At 35.0% G+C, this 17,374-nt stretch overlaps 1 protein-coding gene across 1 annotated transcript; it reads left to right on the top strand.

Moving 5' to 3' along the window:
* Window positions 1-1,034: 1,034 nt before the first annotated feature.
* LOC141632078 (protein FAR1-RELATED SEQUENCE 5-like) lies at window positions 1,035-10,005 on the top strand. Its single transcript, XM_074444661.1, has 3 exons — window positions 1,035-1,197; window positions 8,503-8,948; window positions 9,013-10,005. The coding sequence occupies exons 1-3, from the start codon at window positions 1,035-1,037 to the stop codon at window positions 10,003-10,005; spliced, it is 1,602 nt and encodes a 533-aa protein (XP_074300762.1).
* The last annotated feature ends 7,369 nt before the right edge of the window (window positions 10,006-17,374 follow it).

The following is a 17,374-nucleotide window of genomic DNA, read 5'->3' as shown; positions in this document are numbered from 1 at the left end:
AATATATTTATTATACTCATATTTCTTTACATTTACACTCGTATTCCTTTACATTTACACTCATATTTCTTTACATTTACACTCATTTTTCAGATTTACACTCGTATTTCTTTACATTTACACTCGTATTTCTTTACATTTACACTCATTTTTCAGATTTACACTCGTATTTCTTTACATCTACACTTATATTACTTTACATTTACACGCATTTCTCAGATTTACACTCGTATTTCTTTACATTTACACTCGTATTTCTTTACATTTACACTCCTATTTCTTTACATTTACACGCATTTTTCAGATTTACACCCTTATTTCTTTACATTTACACTCGTATTTCTTTACATTTACACTCATATTTTTTACATTTACACTCGTATATCTTTACATTTACACTCGTTAAAATTATATAGATTTGCACTCATATTTTTTGTGGATATGAGTTGGTGGTGGAGGACGACGGTGGTGGTGTTTTTTGGTAGTCGGACTAAAGTTTTACTCTTAAAAGACAAAAGTGACACTTATAAAGGACCAAAGTTACACTCAAAGGACCAATTTACTCTTAAAACACTACATTTACACTCTTAAAACATTACATTTACACTCGTAAAACATCACATTTACACTTGTAAAATGTTAAAATTATATAAATTCAAAATTTCCGTTAAAAAAAATCAAATTTACACTCTTAAAATGTTACATTTACACTCGTAAAACAGAGTCCATTTTTGAAATAATGTTCAAAAATAAAATATTTGTCGTTTTGAGTCGGTTTTGAAAATAATTGTCGAAATGGTGTCCACGTAGACTCGGGATTGCGGAACCTGAAAATTAGGATAAACACGCCATAGGGAGTGGCGTGTTTATAGTTACCAAGAAGGTCAGTAGCGAAATAAACTAGGAAGCCAAACACGCCACACGGAACGGCGGGTATACTTGAGGAGACACGCCATTGATAGTGGCGTGGCTCATGGATTAAAAATTGTCAATTGAAAAGTACCACGTCATCGTAACATTTATGCCAATCAACCATGCTTCCTCCTTACCTCACACAACTTAAGCGGCAGTGGTACGATGTGACACGAACCCGGCGTTTCGGGTTGTATGCGGCAGTGCAGGTGGTGGTTATCCGGTTCGTTGGAGATGCGGAGGTGGTTCGTTGCTCTAACTTCGTTTCGATGGTGTTGGACCGAGGTGAGCGACAGCGGGGTCGGGCTGGTTGTTGAATTGAGCAGCTATGGTGATGCTAATTAACTCGATTCCGATTCCGACGGGATTGATTGAAGGTTGAATCTGGGCTAATCGTAAATCGGAATTGAGGCGGGGTCGAGTTTCGATTTTAAGTAGCGGAGCAAGGGGAGAGATGGCGGTGTTTGTGGTTCATTGGTTGTGGCTTAGTCCGAGCCATAATGACTCGATTGAAGCGAACCATGGTGGCTGGGGTGTGACGGAGATGATAAGCCATTAATGTGGGTGTTGAAGATGATTTGGTAATGGTGATGAGATGCTGATTTGGAGTGCGTGTTTATTTAGCAAGACCCGCCAGGAGAAGTGGCGTGTTTATTTAGTAAGACACGCCATTCGTATTGGCGTGTTTCCTTACATTTACTTTCCAATAAGTACACTTTCATAATAACTATAAACACGCCACTCCCTATGGCGTGTTTATCCCAAATTTCAGGTTCCGCAATCCCGAGTCTACGTGGACACCATTTCGACAATTATTTTCAAAACCGACCCAAAACGACAAATACTTTATTTTTGAGCATTATTTTAAAAATGGAATCCGTAAAACATCACATTTACACTTGTAAAATGTTAAAATTATGTAAATTCAAAATTTCCGTCACAAAAAAATCAAATTTACACTCTTAAAATGTTACATTTACACTCGTAAAACATCACATTTACACTTGTAAAATGTCAAAATTATGTAAATTCAAAATTTCCGTCACAAAAAGTTCAAATTTACACTCTTAAAATGTTACATTTACACTCGTAAAACTTCACATTTACACAGGTAAAATGTTAAAATTATATAAATTCAAAATTTCCGTCACAAAAAAATCAAATTTACACTCTAAAAATGATACATTTACACTCGTAAAATTTCACATTTACACTTGTAAAATGTTAAAATTATATAAATTCAAAATTTCCGTCACAAAAAAATCAAATTTACACCTCTAAAAATGTTACATTTACACTCGTAAAACTTCACATTTACACTTGTAAAATGTTAAAATTATATAAATTCAAAATTTCCGTCACAAAAAAATCAAATTTACACTCTTAAAATGTTACATTTACACTCGTAAAACTTCACATTTACACTTGTAAAATGTTAAAATTATATAAATTCAAAATTTCCGTCACAAAAAAATCAAATTTACACTCTTAAAATGTTACATTTACACTCGTAAAACATCACATTTACACTTGTAAAATGTTAAAATTATATAAATTCAAAATTTTTCACAAAAATCAAATTTACACTATTAAAATGTTACATTTACACTTGTAAAACATCACATTTACACTTGTAAAATGTTAAAATTATATTTCCGTCACATTTACACTTGTAAAACTCATACAACATTACATTTACACTTCTGAAATCTAAAACTCAAAACTGATTAATTAGGGGCTAGAGAGAGAAAGAAAAATTAATTAGTGTATAGAAATTTGATTAATGGTAATTGTTTTTGGTAATTTTCAATCTCAACCATCCATCTCAATCCAACCATCCACATTTTTTTCCTTTTCTTTTTAATGGCCTTTAATCAAATTCATCTCAACCTTCCATTTAGTCCATCCAATGACCCTTAGAGGGACTTAAGGACTTAAATGAGGTAAGGGACTCATTAGATCTTACCTCTATATATATATATATATATATATATATATATATATATATATATATATATATATATATATATAGAGGTGGGATCCGGTGAGAACGATCATTCGGTGAGAACGCACTAGATACATTAGAATATATATAAAAGGTGCACTTTTTTTTTTTTTTTTTTTACCAAATCTCATATACACTTTTAACTAAAGTAGATACACTTTTTACCAAAATTCTATATACGCATTTTAAGAATATAGATACACTTTTTTTTTTTTTTTTTTTTTTTTTTTTTTTTTTTTTACCAATTCTCATATACACTTTTAACTAAAGTAGGTACACTTTTTACCAAAATTCTATATACGCATTTTAAGAATGTAGATACATTTTTTTTTTTTTTTTTTTTACCAATTCTCATATACACTTTTAACTAAAGTAGATACACTTTTTACCAAAATTCTATATACGCATTTTAAGAATGTAGATACTTTTTTTTTTTTTTTTTTTTTTTTTTTTTTTTACCAATTCTCATATACATTTTTAACTAAAGTAGGTACACTTTTTACTAAAATTCTATATACGCATTTTAAGAATGTAGATACACTTTCTTTTTTTCCAAATTCTCATATACACTTTTAACTCGGTGAGAACGACCTACATACATACAAATATATGTTAGTTACTTTTTTTTAATGACAAAATCTTAGATACACTTTAACCTATCATAGATACACTTTTTTACGTAATTCTAGATACACTTTTTTACCGTACAGATACACTTTTTACAAAAATTATATACATTTTATAACGATGTACATACGCTTTTTTTCATTCCAGGTACATTTTCTCCCATATAAAGATACAAAAAATACGAACTATCTATATACACAAAATATTATCCTAGATACGCGTATTTGTGATCTAGATACACTTTAATTATACACAAAACTCAACCCCAAATAAGAAAATCCTAATCAATTTAAAATCACCAAATTACAACCCTAATTTCCAAAAATCGAACCACCACCATATCTACCATCGCACCACCACCACAAATTAGCTCATTTTATTTACTAATGTATAATAATTAATCGTCTCAATTTAATTTAATTATTAATCGGTTTTAATAATATTAGTGTTATTATTCTTTTATTGTTTGTAATTTGTAGATAAGACGGAATAATGAGACGGAGTCAAATGGTAAAGAAATGAGGGTGGAGTCATAATGAACAAATTATACAAATCAAGTTATGTTGACCAATACTTTTGTAAAAATCCAAACCCACTGTTGCCTAAGCCTTTCGTCAATTTCAAATGATGACTAAAATTTCCACTTAATCTAAGCCAATTCCCATAATCCCATTATCAATAACTTGATTCATCATCATCACCATTTCCGTAACAATCACTCACAAAGATACCACTCCCATCATCATCTCCATTTCGTCATCATCAAAACCATCTGCTCCTCCATTTTCACATCGACATCACCATCATCATAAACTCCTACCTCCATTACTCCCCTGCCTTCATCACCTTGCACCATCACCAAATTCAATCCATTTTCATCCATCGCACCACCACCACCGTCGACAAATTCCTAGCCAAGACCTCCCACCGTCGACGAGCATCGCAGCCGCACCTCCGACATCCGCCACCACCTCACGCAGACTATACGTTCCAACCCACCGTTTCTCTACCTCAAGCATAATCAAGGAATTCCGACCTCGATTCGTCTGGAGATGGTGGTAGTCGACGTCCTTGGTTGACACTTCAACCAGTTCGACAACCTTCGTCGGCATCGCAAGGATGTGACCAAATCGAACCACCAGAATTTAGATTAGAAGTGAGTATAAAAGAGGATGTCGCGCACCACCGCAAGTTCACAATCACAAACTTGTCGGTTACCCCACTCGACGTCGCGCATTATGCACAAAGTGAGCCAAGAATCGATTTTTCTCCGTGACGAACCTTGCTTTTTGTAGATCTAACAAAAATGGGAGTGACCACGATTATATACGATTGGCAAGTTGTTGGATACAGACGGCTACTGGAAAGAGCAAGGAGGATGAAGGTCGTCGTCGGCATCAGAGCCGCGATAATTAGGGTGAGTAAGGCGGTGACCGGAGTAGGGATGGAGAAGAGAAAGAGAATGTGAGGAGTTTTGTCGCAAAGGGAACGATCGTGTGATGGTGGACACGCATTAACCGACGTCCTGGTGGTGGTGGTTGTCGTGGTGGTGGTTGGGGTGGTGGGCCGGTCGGAATGTTTGTTGACGGTGGTGGCTTAATAATTGGGGATAGGATTATGGACTTATGGTAGGATAGTGTTGGTTGTTATAATAAGCGGGCAAAGTGGGTTAATAATTGGGTAGTATATTAGTCCGTTCTCACCGTTCTCACCGAGTGATCGTTCTCACCGGATCCTAAATATATATATATATATATATATATATATATATATATATATATATATATATATATATATATATATATATATATATAGGTTCAGATGAGTCCACAAATTTGGTTGAGTCCCTAAATCCTCATCTCTACCATTTGATCATACAAAATTAATGGTTGAGATTAAAACAAAAAAAAACACTCAACAAACATGCAATTAATGCTTTGTCTCTAGTAAATTCAATTCCCAATTTATCTAATCAATTACTTTCTCTTTCTTATCAATTAATTTATTAAATTAATATGATTTATTTATATTTCAAATATCAAAATATAAGATGTAAAAACGAAATTTCATACCCGCGTAAAATAAAAGCGGGTTTTTAAAATACCCCGTAAATCTTCATTCGGACTCCGATTAAGGCGAAACAAAAGTCTAAATTTATTATTTTTTTGAGCCCAACACAGTGGTGATATTTTCTTATACAATTGAGTTTTTAAATTTTGAGTACTGCTAATTTTCCGGAAGTTCCAACATAAAATGATACTATAAAGGATTAAAGTTACATTCGTAAAACACTATATCTTAATTGAAGTAACACCATATTCACTTGAAGTTACATCTTTTTTACTTGAAACAAAATAATTAATTACTCACTAATTAAAATACATGAAAGTTACGCTCATAAAAGACTAAAGTTACACCCGTAAAAGGCTAAAGTTACACTCGTAAAAGACTAAAGTTACACTCATAAATTACAAAAATATAAACTTATGCTAAAATTACCAATATTCAAAATAATATGCAACAAAATCAATTTGTAGTATAAAATTACACTATTAAGTATTAAAGTTACACTCGTAAAAGACTAAAGTTACACTCGTAAAACACTATATCTTAATTGAATTTACACCATATTCATTTGAGGTTACACCCTTTTTACTTGTAACTAAATAATTAATTACTCATTAATTAAATTATACTAAAGTTACATTCATAAAAAAACTAAAGTTACACTTAGAAAAAATTAAAGTTACGCATAAAGGACAAAAGTTACACCATCAAGAACTAAAGTTATACTCGTATAACATTAAAGTTACATAAACTTGTCAAAAAACTACATAAATTCAAATTAATATATTCAAAATCACGCTATCAAGTATTAAAGTTACATTCGTAGAAGACTAAACTTACACTCGTAGAAGACTGGAGTTATACTCGTAAATCACTAAAATTACATATATATAATAAATAAAGATTTCTTCATCTCTTCATCCATCAATCTAAATCTCACATTTTCATCGTCAATTTATTACGCCAAAGACTCAACAAGATCTTCATCGTCAATGTATACCGCCAAATACTCATCATCATCATCATCATCATCATCATCATCATCATCATCATCATCATCATCTTCATCATCATTATCATCATCATCATCATCATCATCATCATCATCATCATCATCATCATCTCCATCTTCATAAAAAAACTTTAATTTATTATAGTTAAAAAACGTAGATATAATTCAACAAAAAAATAATTATACAAACTACTATATTTCGAACTATAATAATCTCACCCATTATCCAAAAACACTAAGTTGCACAATTAAATTATTCCAAATATATAACCAACATTTCTAACAAAATTCAACAAAAATTTCACAAGAAACAAATACACAAACGACAATATTTCGAGCACAACCGAGCAGTACTGGATATTTTGAAAACTAAATAGGATATGAAAATATTACCATTGCAACGGCCTCGAAAAAATAATAAAGTTAGGCTTTTGTTTCGCCTTAATCGGAGTCCGAATGAAGATATACGGAGGTTTTATGAAACCGCTTTTGTTTTACGCGGAAATTGTAAAGATGATAAAATGGGAGAGAAGAATAGGAGAAATAGTGTGAGTTGATAAAAAAAAAATCAGATTTTTGTAATATGAATTGATGAGAGGGACAATAAAAATATATGAAAAGAAATTAATTAAATTAGTGTATGGGAAATTGGGGGTATGGGAGACAAGGAATTAATTATACATAGGGAGTGTGTTTTTCTCTTTTAATCTTAACCATCCATTTTATAAGATCTAATGGTTTATATTAGAACTTATGGACTCAACATAAAACATATAATGAGAACCGTGAGAACCACCTTAATCTAATACAATACCAGACGCGCGCTAAATCACTACCCCTAAACATTCTAAACTCCGCCATTTCTCCTATTTTCGTTCCCTCTCATCATTCTTTCTCTCTCCTCGAATATCACCATCTTCACAACACCATTGATCCTCAACTACTGATCCATCAATCTCTTCAACAATGCCTTTATTCGACGCGTCCTTCATGAATGGAACCTTTTTATTCAAGGTAATATTTCAAGTTCTTTGATTAATTTGTTGATTTTGAAAATTAGGTTCAAGAATTTGAGAAATTGTTTAAATTGGTTGAAATCGTGATATTATTGGCTCGATTTTATGAATTAGACGGGTTTTACAATCGTCAAATTATTAGCTACGTGTATCAAATTGTTGCTATGTGCGCCAAATTAGGTTTATAGTTTGATCTGTTTGTAATTTTTCAATTAATCGATTAAAATTAGGGTTTATAGTTTGATCTGTTTCTAATTTTTCAATTAATCGATTAAAATTACGGTTTGATTTGATCTTTTGTAATTTTTCACTTAATCGATTAAAGTTATTGAATTTGAGCAATTAGGGTTTCGTAATTTGAGAAATTAGGGTTCTTTAAAATTAGAAATTGCGTAAATTGGTTGAAATCGTGATATTGTTGGCTCAGTTTTATGAATTAGACGGGTTTTACAATCGTCAAACTATTAGCTACGTGCATCAAATTATTGATATGTGCATCAAAAATTCTAAATTTAGTTTTAGTAATAATTCCCTGATATGATTTTATTGTCAAGAATTTAATTTTAAGTCGTCGTTATTAAAAGAATGACATTCTTAGTTCAATGGGGTCGCGTAGTTCTTCTAATGTCATTACAAATGACATTACAAATGAAGGACAGATGGTTGAAGTTATTGCATCTCAATCCATATCGTAAATATCCGCCCTTAACATTGATGTTCCGAAATCGCATACAAGGTATAATTCTTTGAACTGTTTGTGCTAAATGATCGATCTTCGTTTCTATATAACCGTCTTTGTTGTATACTTGAGTTATCCAGTAAATCTAAATCCTAACTCTACTTTAATTTCATCACATTTGCAGATAACGTAGTAGACGAGGCAGAAGTAATAGAGGAGGCAGAGGTAATAGAGGATGCAGAGGAGGAGGAGGAGGAGGAGGAGGAGGAGGCGTCCGGTTCAAGCAACATGAATCGGATTTTTGGTTGTCCTACCCATCTCAAGCCTGTTATTGGTATGGTCTTTGATACACTTGAACTCGGTATTGTCTTTTATGAAGCATATGCAAAAGAATGTGGGTTTGTGACTAGGAAAGGCTCACAAAAGAATAAACAGGGTGTCACTACACATAAAACTTGTTTGTGTAATAAGGCTGGAGAATGTGAAGCCAAAGGCAAAAAACACCGTAGGCAAAGGACTAGGCTAGGTTGCCTTGCTAAGATTAAGTTTAAACGAATTGCTAACGGTCAATACCAAATTTATGGTTTTGTTGAAGGGCATAATCATATGCCGCCTACACCATTAACAATGGTACATCCGACGCAAACGAGAGAATTGAATATAGTTCAAAAAAATGATAGTTGACAACTCAAAGGTTAACAAAGGTCCAGTTATGACCTATAGGATGTTTAAGGAGTATGTCAGAGGTTATCAGAATGTGGGTGCTTCATTGGAAGACTTTAAAAACTTTTCAAGGGATATCAAAAAGTTCTTGTCAGAAGGGGATGCTCAAATGCTTATTGAGCATTTTATGAAAATAAAAAGAATGTGTCCATCCTTTTATTTTGACTTTGAGGTAGATGAGAAAGGTAGATTGTCACATGTTTTCTGGGCTGACCCTATTAGTATTAAAAATTATTTGCTATTTGGGGATATGACATCCTTTGACACTACCTTTAGGAAAAATAAGTATAGAATGATATTCGCCCCTTTCACGGGGGTGGATCATCATAAGAGATGTGTGACCTTTGGGGCTGGGCTTCTTATTAATGAGAGCAAGGAGTCATTTGCTTGGTTATTTACGAAATTCCTAGAAGCTATGGGGGGTCGTTATCCTGTGTGTATAATAACTGACGAAGATTTGGGGATAGAAGGAGGACTTAAGAAAGTCTTTAAAGATAAAGTGCAACATAGATATTGCATGTGGCACATATTGAAGAAGTTTCCAGAGAAGGTAGGGCCTGTTATATGTAGAGAAACTGAGTTTTTGAAAGAGATAAACTCATGTGTTTGGGGCGAAGATGTGGAGCCTGCTGAATTTGAGGAAAGATGGACATCCATTGTGGAAGCTCATGGGTTGTCGGATAATGAGTGGCTTCAGGAAAAGTATGGCATTAGACATTTTTGGATTCCAGCTTACTTTCGTGACTTGTTATTAGGAGGGTTGATGAGAACCACCTCGAGGTCCGAGTCAGAAAATCATTTTTTTAGCAATTTCACTAATCCAAATTTGACCCTTGTTGAATTTTGGATGCGCTTTGAGAGTGCAATGGATACACAACGATGGGCTCAATCAAAAGCGATTGCACAATCTAAGTACTCGTTTCCCGACTTGGCTACTCCTCTAGACTGGAAAAGCATGCAGTGAGTAAAAACCTACACTCCGAGAATTTTCGAGGAGTTCAAAGTGGAAATAAAAAAGATGCTTTACATGTGCCATTGGGGACAAACAAAAAGATAAGAATCATGCAATTCTCTACATAGATGTCAAGGATCGTGAGAGAAAGAAAGACTATAAGGTGGGTTATAAGACAGCTGAAGTGAAACTAGTATGCAATTGCAAGAAATTTGAACGACATGGAATACTTTGTCGACATATTCTCTGTGTTCTTAAAGATTATGGTTTTGAGAAAATTCCAAGCGAATACCTACTAAATAGGTGGAGCAAACTAGCAACCTGCCAGCCAATATTCAATTTGATGGGCGTTGCTTGCTGATTGCAGATCGTCGATGCACAAAAGAACAAACTGATGAATTGTGGTCGAAATGTTCACTTGTGTCTCACTAGTTGAACAGAGTCCTGTTAATTGTGATGAGTTACTAACCATTTTACGCGAGTTCAAGGAAAGGGTACTTGCAGAAACAACAAGTAGTGTCGCTGATGATGGTGGTAATAGTAGTATTGGAAAGAAAAGGGACAAAAATGCGGAAATTGGAATGCTCTTGGGTACAAGCGTGCCTAGCGAAATTACAATTTTGCCGCCAAGACAATGCAAAAACAAAGGCTCGGGGAAAAGAATGATTTCACAAAGAGAAAGAGCAGGGGAAGTCAATAAGAAACCACTAAGAAGATGCAAGGCTTGTGGGCAGATGGCGAACCACGATAGCAGGAATTGTGACCGACCAAAGGATCACTGACAAATAGTCGAGTAAGTGATGTCTCTTATTAGCGCAAGTTTTCTACTTTTACCCTTTTTGTTTCCCTCTAATTTTTATCTTTGTTGACATTTGCTTTCTTATGTGTGAGATTGAAGTTTTTTGCGAGGAATTGGACTGTGCAGCGGAATTTTTGAGCATCATTTGAGAAGTCAACACTTGTTTTTGAGCATCATTGAAGTTTTTAGGATTATTTTTGAGCATCATTGAAGTTTTTAGGATTATTTTTGAGCATCATTTGAGAAGTCAACAATTGTTTTGTAATAAATGTAACGGGAGGCTTCCGGATTCTTAAATTGTATATTTGAGAAGATGAAATTGTGATTCGATTTAAGATTTAAAAACATGTATTTCTCTGAGCAATTATGACATGCACATACAAGCTCATTTTATGCATGTATGAGGTCATTTTATGCACATGTGATAATTGTTTCTCCAAATTTGGTAATTAGAAAGCTGAAACATGTGACCAATTTATGCCAGCAATAAAATGTGATTAGTTGAATCATCATCGTGTATGACAAGTCGTTAAATATCATGCAACTAAAAGGTTATTCCATGCATATAGAAGGCCATTTTAATTCTCATTTCAAGTCTCGAAACTTAAATGTGAGTGATTATTAAAGAAGTCGGGCGAATCCTATCAGCATTTTAGGCACGGCCCAGCACGTCACGCTCAAAGTACATTGGTAACTCTAAATAATGCAAGTAATTTTGTTTTGAAAATTTTCATGCATGTAGAAGGCTGTTCCATACACATATAACGCCTTCTCATGCATGTAAATATGCAAGTTACTTTGGGATTTTAAAACAACACCCTGACAAATGGGGTAATTCTCATTACAAGTCTCATTAAAAAAGGCCATAATCTAGTGACATAATTGTGCCCCATACAGTTAAAAAGCTGTTCCATTCACATATAACGCCTCCTCAGGCACGCTCAAGTCTCGTTAAACAGACCCGAAAGTCGACAAATTACATGCACGTAGAAAGGTATTGCATACACATACAATACCTTCTCATACACGTAGGAGGGTCTTCCATACACGCAAAAGTTACTTGGAATACCTACACATCTGCAACCTACAAATTTAGTCCACCTACAAACTAATGCCTGCCCAAATGAAAGAATCAACAAAAGACAATGAGAAGGTTCTCTGCCACTCCCATTTGCTAAGCACACAAACTCTCACCATATTCTTGCAAAAAAAACACCTAGGTATAATCCTACAAAAAAAAGGTAGGGAAATATTGTTACATTTAAAGTCACTTGACATCAATATTGAAAACTGATTGGAAAATAATAGAAACAAAAATAGATAAAGCATTCGGAAGATATTGTTATTACCGTTCTCTTGTTTTCCTCCCATCTGATAAGATCTACAATCATACTCTCACCATATTCATCCAAATTCTGCATATATATTTGACAACAATATTGAAAGTGTTGCAATAAAATATGCCGAATAATATTTGACTAATATAACTTGGTTTAGACATCATTACCTCGTAACAAGTCTGGTCGGACCATAATGATTGACAACTCAAGTTTTCTAGAAACTTCAGCAAATAGACTCCGCAAGAATACCTTTTGCAAATAAGGAAATTTGTTAAACGCTTTAAAATGGTGTGTATCCCATCGAAAATATTTATCACGAGTAGAGTATAGTTTAAACAAGGTACCCATTCTTTTGTCGAGGCACATCCACAGTCACAAACGGAAAATTGTTTATTTGCAACAGCTTTTTGTATCCTGGAAAGTCTCTTGCAATAATCCCCAAAGCAGGAAATAACTACAAAAAACCAAAAAAAGATAAACACAATAATATAAAAGCGAAGGAAAACCAACACAAAATTGAGGTAACAAACCCCTAAGGCATACGGATATAATCATACCGTTTCAACTAAAAATTTACATCTTGTGTCAGGACGCCTAGGCAAGTTTGAGTCAAGTATAAAGTTGGTCTTTTTAACAAAGTCAGACACGCAAGCAAACCAATGTTCACGGTCAACACAGTAAGGGAAGAAAGCCTGCAAAAACGCCCATACGGAAATGAAAAAGTGAGCGGATAATTACCAGTTCGACGGGATAATATACAAACAGGTTAGACAGGATATTTAATAAAGTTCTTTCTTGGGCAAGAACTTAATTAAGTTCTTTCAAAGTAGTAAATTCCGTCGATATAATAAAATTAAAAAGTGACGGGATAATTACCAGTTTAGCTTTGGTTAGACTTTTGGGCAATCGTTTGAAGCTTAATGTCTCGACTTTGAAAACTGTTTTTAGCGACAACATCCTGAAAGTTGAGAAAATTTGTGAAAAATGTTGGTAATTTCAAGTAGAAACATTAGCGGTTACTAAGGATGAATATGAATACCTTCATTATTGTCGGAAAGTACACAAGATTTGGTCTTTCAAGTGTTAAACGAAGACCAACAAGGTCAATTACCATATCCATGATCCATTTTCCTCCAAACAAAGTCGACATTCCTTCTTGGGTTACTTGCAACCATGGAGTGTCTACAACAATGTCACTAATAATGCACATATTGTAATTAGATGCACACACAACAGCAAAGTGGACAAAAACAACTCAAAAAGATGCTATATGGTCAGTGATAACTTACTCCTTATTTGCCACATTTGTCCTAATAAAATTCATCAAGTGTTCATCTGTATAGGGCAAGTCTCGTGGAACTTCATTCCTGGGGAGAAAAAGGGAAAACACAGAACAATTACATAACCATAGCACACTTTTAATAAACCAGGAGTCATCATATAGTAATGAGAAGCATTGTTGGTAATAGATTTACGACACCGAATCACACATGACCATTCTTGTAAGCCTTTGCTTTAGACGTCACTTGATCTTTCACGATGTTGTCTTGCCAAGTCAAAATTTCATTGCAAACCCTCACAATGTAACGCTTCACATCAGTTCTCTGAACAATGATATAAAGTAAAATCAACCGCAGAGCCTACACATCTAATACACATACCTACATATCTAATACACATACCTACATATCTAATACACATACCTACATATCTAATACACATACCTACATATCTAATATACATACAAGGCTGATTCATGAAAGAACAAAGCTAATACATGCATGTTGATGGCTTCTGGCGTCAGGAAATATAGAAACACCAACTAAAAATTTGACTTAAATAATGGAGACTTACGTCCTTGAGCAGCTTTAAAGTATACCGACACTTATTCCCATTGTACGTCTCCATATGTCGCATCATGTAAATTCCAGTATCACGCTCGACAGAGAAACTTTTATTCGGAACATACTCTTTGGCTACTACAAAATATGTAGCATGCAGCTTTGGAATCATGGAAGAAAGCTTTGCACTTAACTGTTTCTTCTGTTAGACAGAAGACAATGCCAAGCAAATAAGTTCGCTATATAAGAATTAAATCAGACATTTAACATACTTATTGCCAAACGGTGTGAAAACATACCACATATTGAACACTGACATGAAAATCTACACACCCTGGATCACACGGGTGTATAACTTCACACAAGTTATGATCAATATCAAAACAATGAAGAAGTGGGCTGGGTGCAACAACAGGGAATAAAACTTGTCAAACAATGGTTAGTTGGATTTGTATATTATTTAATTATGTACTTTTAAAACTTTTAAAATATTGAACAACTTACCAATTTCACGTCTCTATAGTTGATATCCAATGAGGCTATCTGTTGTTTCAATTAGGTGACCCGTATTAGAGAATAAAAAGGTACAAGTTGATAACCGAGACCAACAAAATTTAAATATCAAACTTACATCGATTGTTTCGGTGAGAAAGATACGGGAAATTGATCTACGATCTCTTAACCTGTTTCCATTATTCAGATAATCACACCACACATTGATCACGTCGATGTTAACGCTACCACCAAATAGCAAGGTCTTCATATCATATCGTGTAAGAATCTTGTCGCCACGGTGAAACAGAACCTCGCCACAAAAATAAAACCTTAGTGTTATAGAAAGAAAATATAATACATATACCGAATAAGAAAAAAATAAAAGCAAAATTAATAGACTAATACATACCCTTCATCTAAGTCAGCGGCAAATGCATAGTCACCCATCAGTTTTTCAGACTGACTCAAGGCATCCATCACGTTCACATTTCGTATGAAGAAAGGTGAACGAAAAACGTCAGGTAACTCAACTTTCCTCTTACACTTCCGAGTCTGGGAGGGGACGGTTGGGGACAGTTCTACAAGCGGAGAAGAAGGCATAATTGGAGATTCATTCAATGACAGTTGTGACGAGATAACTATTGGTGATGCAGGGGATGGATTGGAAGGTGCATCTGCTGTGCTTGCACGGGGAGGGGAATGAATAGAAGGTTCAGCGGGAGTGCTTCCACGGGGAGGGGATGGGATTGAAGGTGTAGCTGACATTGTTGCACGGGGAGGGGATGGAATGACAGGTGCAGTTGACGTGCTCGCATGGGGAACATCACACATATCACTGACCTCGTAGCCGCGGAACTCTTGAGATGTATATAACGCATCCTCACCGTGAAAGAGACTGAAAGATGGTCCCTCCATGAGTTCCTTGTCCATCTTTTCCTTCGTAACTTGGTGTTCTTTAAATGCCTCACCAACACGGTTATATGCACTATTCAGAATCCCCTCTAAATCAGCCAAGATGTTGGGATCGTTGAAAAACTCATCAGAGTCCATATAATCCACATACTTCTTCCCCTCCTCCACTTTACTCTCGTCCTTTCTCTCCTCTTCCTCCATTTCATGGTCATCTTTCTCCTTGACCTTCTCAAATTTAGCCTCCACTTTACCCTCATCGTTTCTCTCATCTTCCTCCAATTCATGGTCGTCTTTCTCCTCATCCTTTCTTTCCTCTTCTTCCATCTCAGATTCTTCTTTACTTTGTTGCGAAAGTGAAAACCCTTCAAATAACGAATCTGCCAAAGTCGACATTTTGCAATGACTTCCATATGAGGAACCACAATCTTTGCTTGCATGATCGCCTTTGAGAATGCACCATAACAATCTGAAGAGTAATGCGATCCCGCTAAAAACTTGATACAACTGTTGTTTTCTTATCAACGGACCTCCTTCTTCAAGATATCCTCAACCTTTCCCTTTCCCTTTGTCATCACTCCAAAGACCCTCAACATTTTCCTTTTTTTCCGTGTCGTCATCGCATCATCAACCCGTTTGTCGATTTCGAGACACGGGTGGTTTATAAACAAATCATCTTCTACACGCCCCTCTCCAAAACCATTTGCGTCATGTTTTTCCATCTTCACCCTCTCTCGATACGTCGTTAAATCGGACAATTGGCTAACAAAGGGAAAGATCGAACGACCGTTCTTGTCTTGAAAACGACTCTATCCAAGTAGATAAGACAGAAAATGAGAATTGGTCCCTTAAAGAACGTACCAGGGTCTTTAGCTGCTGCCTTTTTCCAGGAAATGACATTTTCAATCATGTTGACTCGTGCAAACTTGCACCAATTAAATTTAGGTACATCAGACAGATCGGACAGGCAGCTTAATATACGAGTGCTGGGATAATCACTAGCTACCCCCATCAATGTAATGAAGTAATATATACAAGAAAATTCCTCTTAAAATCATCTCCAAGATCCCGCCGCTCAATCATCTTCTCTAGTAAAACCTTCTTGGTAATATCTGTGGTACTAAATTGGTCCTTAAATCTCAGGATGACCTCTAAATAACCCTCTTCTTTACAAGTACCTCCCAAATGGATTAATATCTAATGGCCCCATAGGAATTCCCGTGACAAGGTAGACATCCTCATCCGTGATAGTCAAATCCCCATTCATCAACGAACAACTGAATGGATTGAAAGACTCCACAATCCATCTAGCCAAATGGCCATGGATTTCTTCCGATGAAGTTTTAATGACTCTCCAAAACCCATGCTCGAATAGCTTCAACTTGCTTCTCAGACGGGTTCGACTTGATAAAATTAATTATCAAAGAAGGACTCATCCTAGTTACCAGCGTATCATAATCTTTACCACACTTCCTATGTGGACTTCCTTTCCTACTAGCAACGCTGCTAGCATCTTTCTTATCAGTAACAGTGGACACTCTCCTTTTCTTGGTAGATGGTTCTTCAACATCTTTCGGTAAGACATCCTCATCAACTGGTGTTTTAGTACGAGGACTCACTCGACGTGGAACAGCTGGTTCTGTTTTAGTAGCTTCCTTGTCAGCTGTTTCTGGGTTAGAAGCTTCCTTGTCAACTGTTTTGTTGTAGTAGCTTCGTTGTCAAATGTTTTCGAGAAGACATCCCCATCATCGTCAAATGTTAAACAACATTAATTAGGTGATGTACAGAGTTTTTTAGAGAAGTAATGTTTCAGCATTTCAAATTAAATGACAAATTTTAGCATTAATGCATCAAATAACAAAGCAACAGCTGTTAAATTTTGATGCACATATAGTGCTTTGTCATACATGTAGAAGACTATTTAATGCACATACTATGTTTTTTCATTCATGTACAAGGTTGTTTTAATAAAGACACCGTAGAGGGGTCGAGTGAAC

The sequence above is a fragment of the Silene latifolia genome, chromosome Y (assembly GCF_048544455.1).
Source record: "Silene latifolia isolate original U9 population chromosome Y, ASM4854445v1, whole genome shotgun sequence".
Classification (NCBI taxonomy): Eukaryota; Viridiplantae; Streptophyta; class Magnoliopsida; order Caryophyllales; family Caryophyllaceae; genus Silene; species Silene latifolia.
This window is presented reverse-complemented; position numbering and strand designations above follow the sequence as displayed.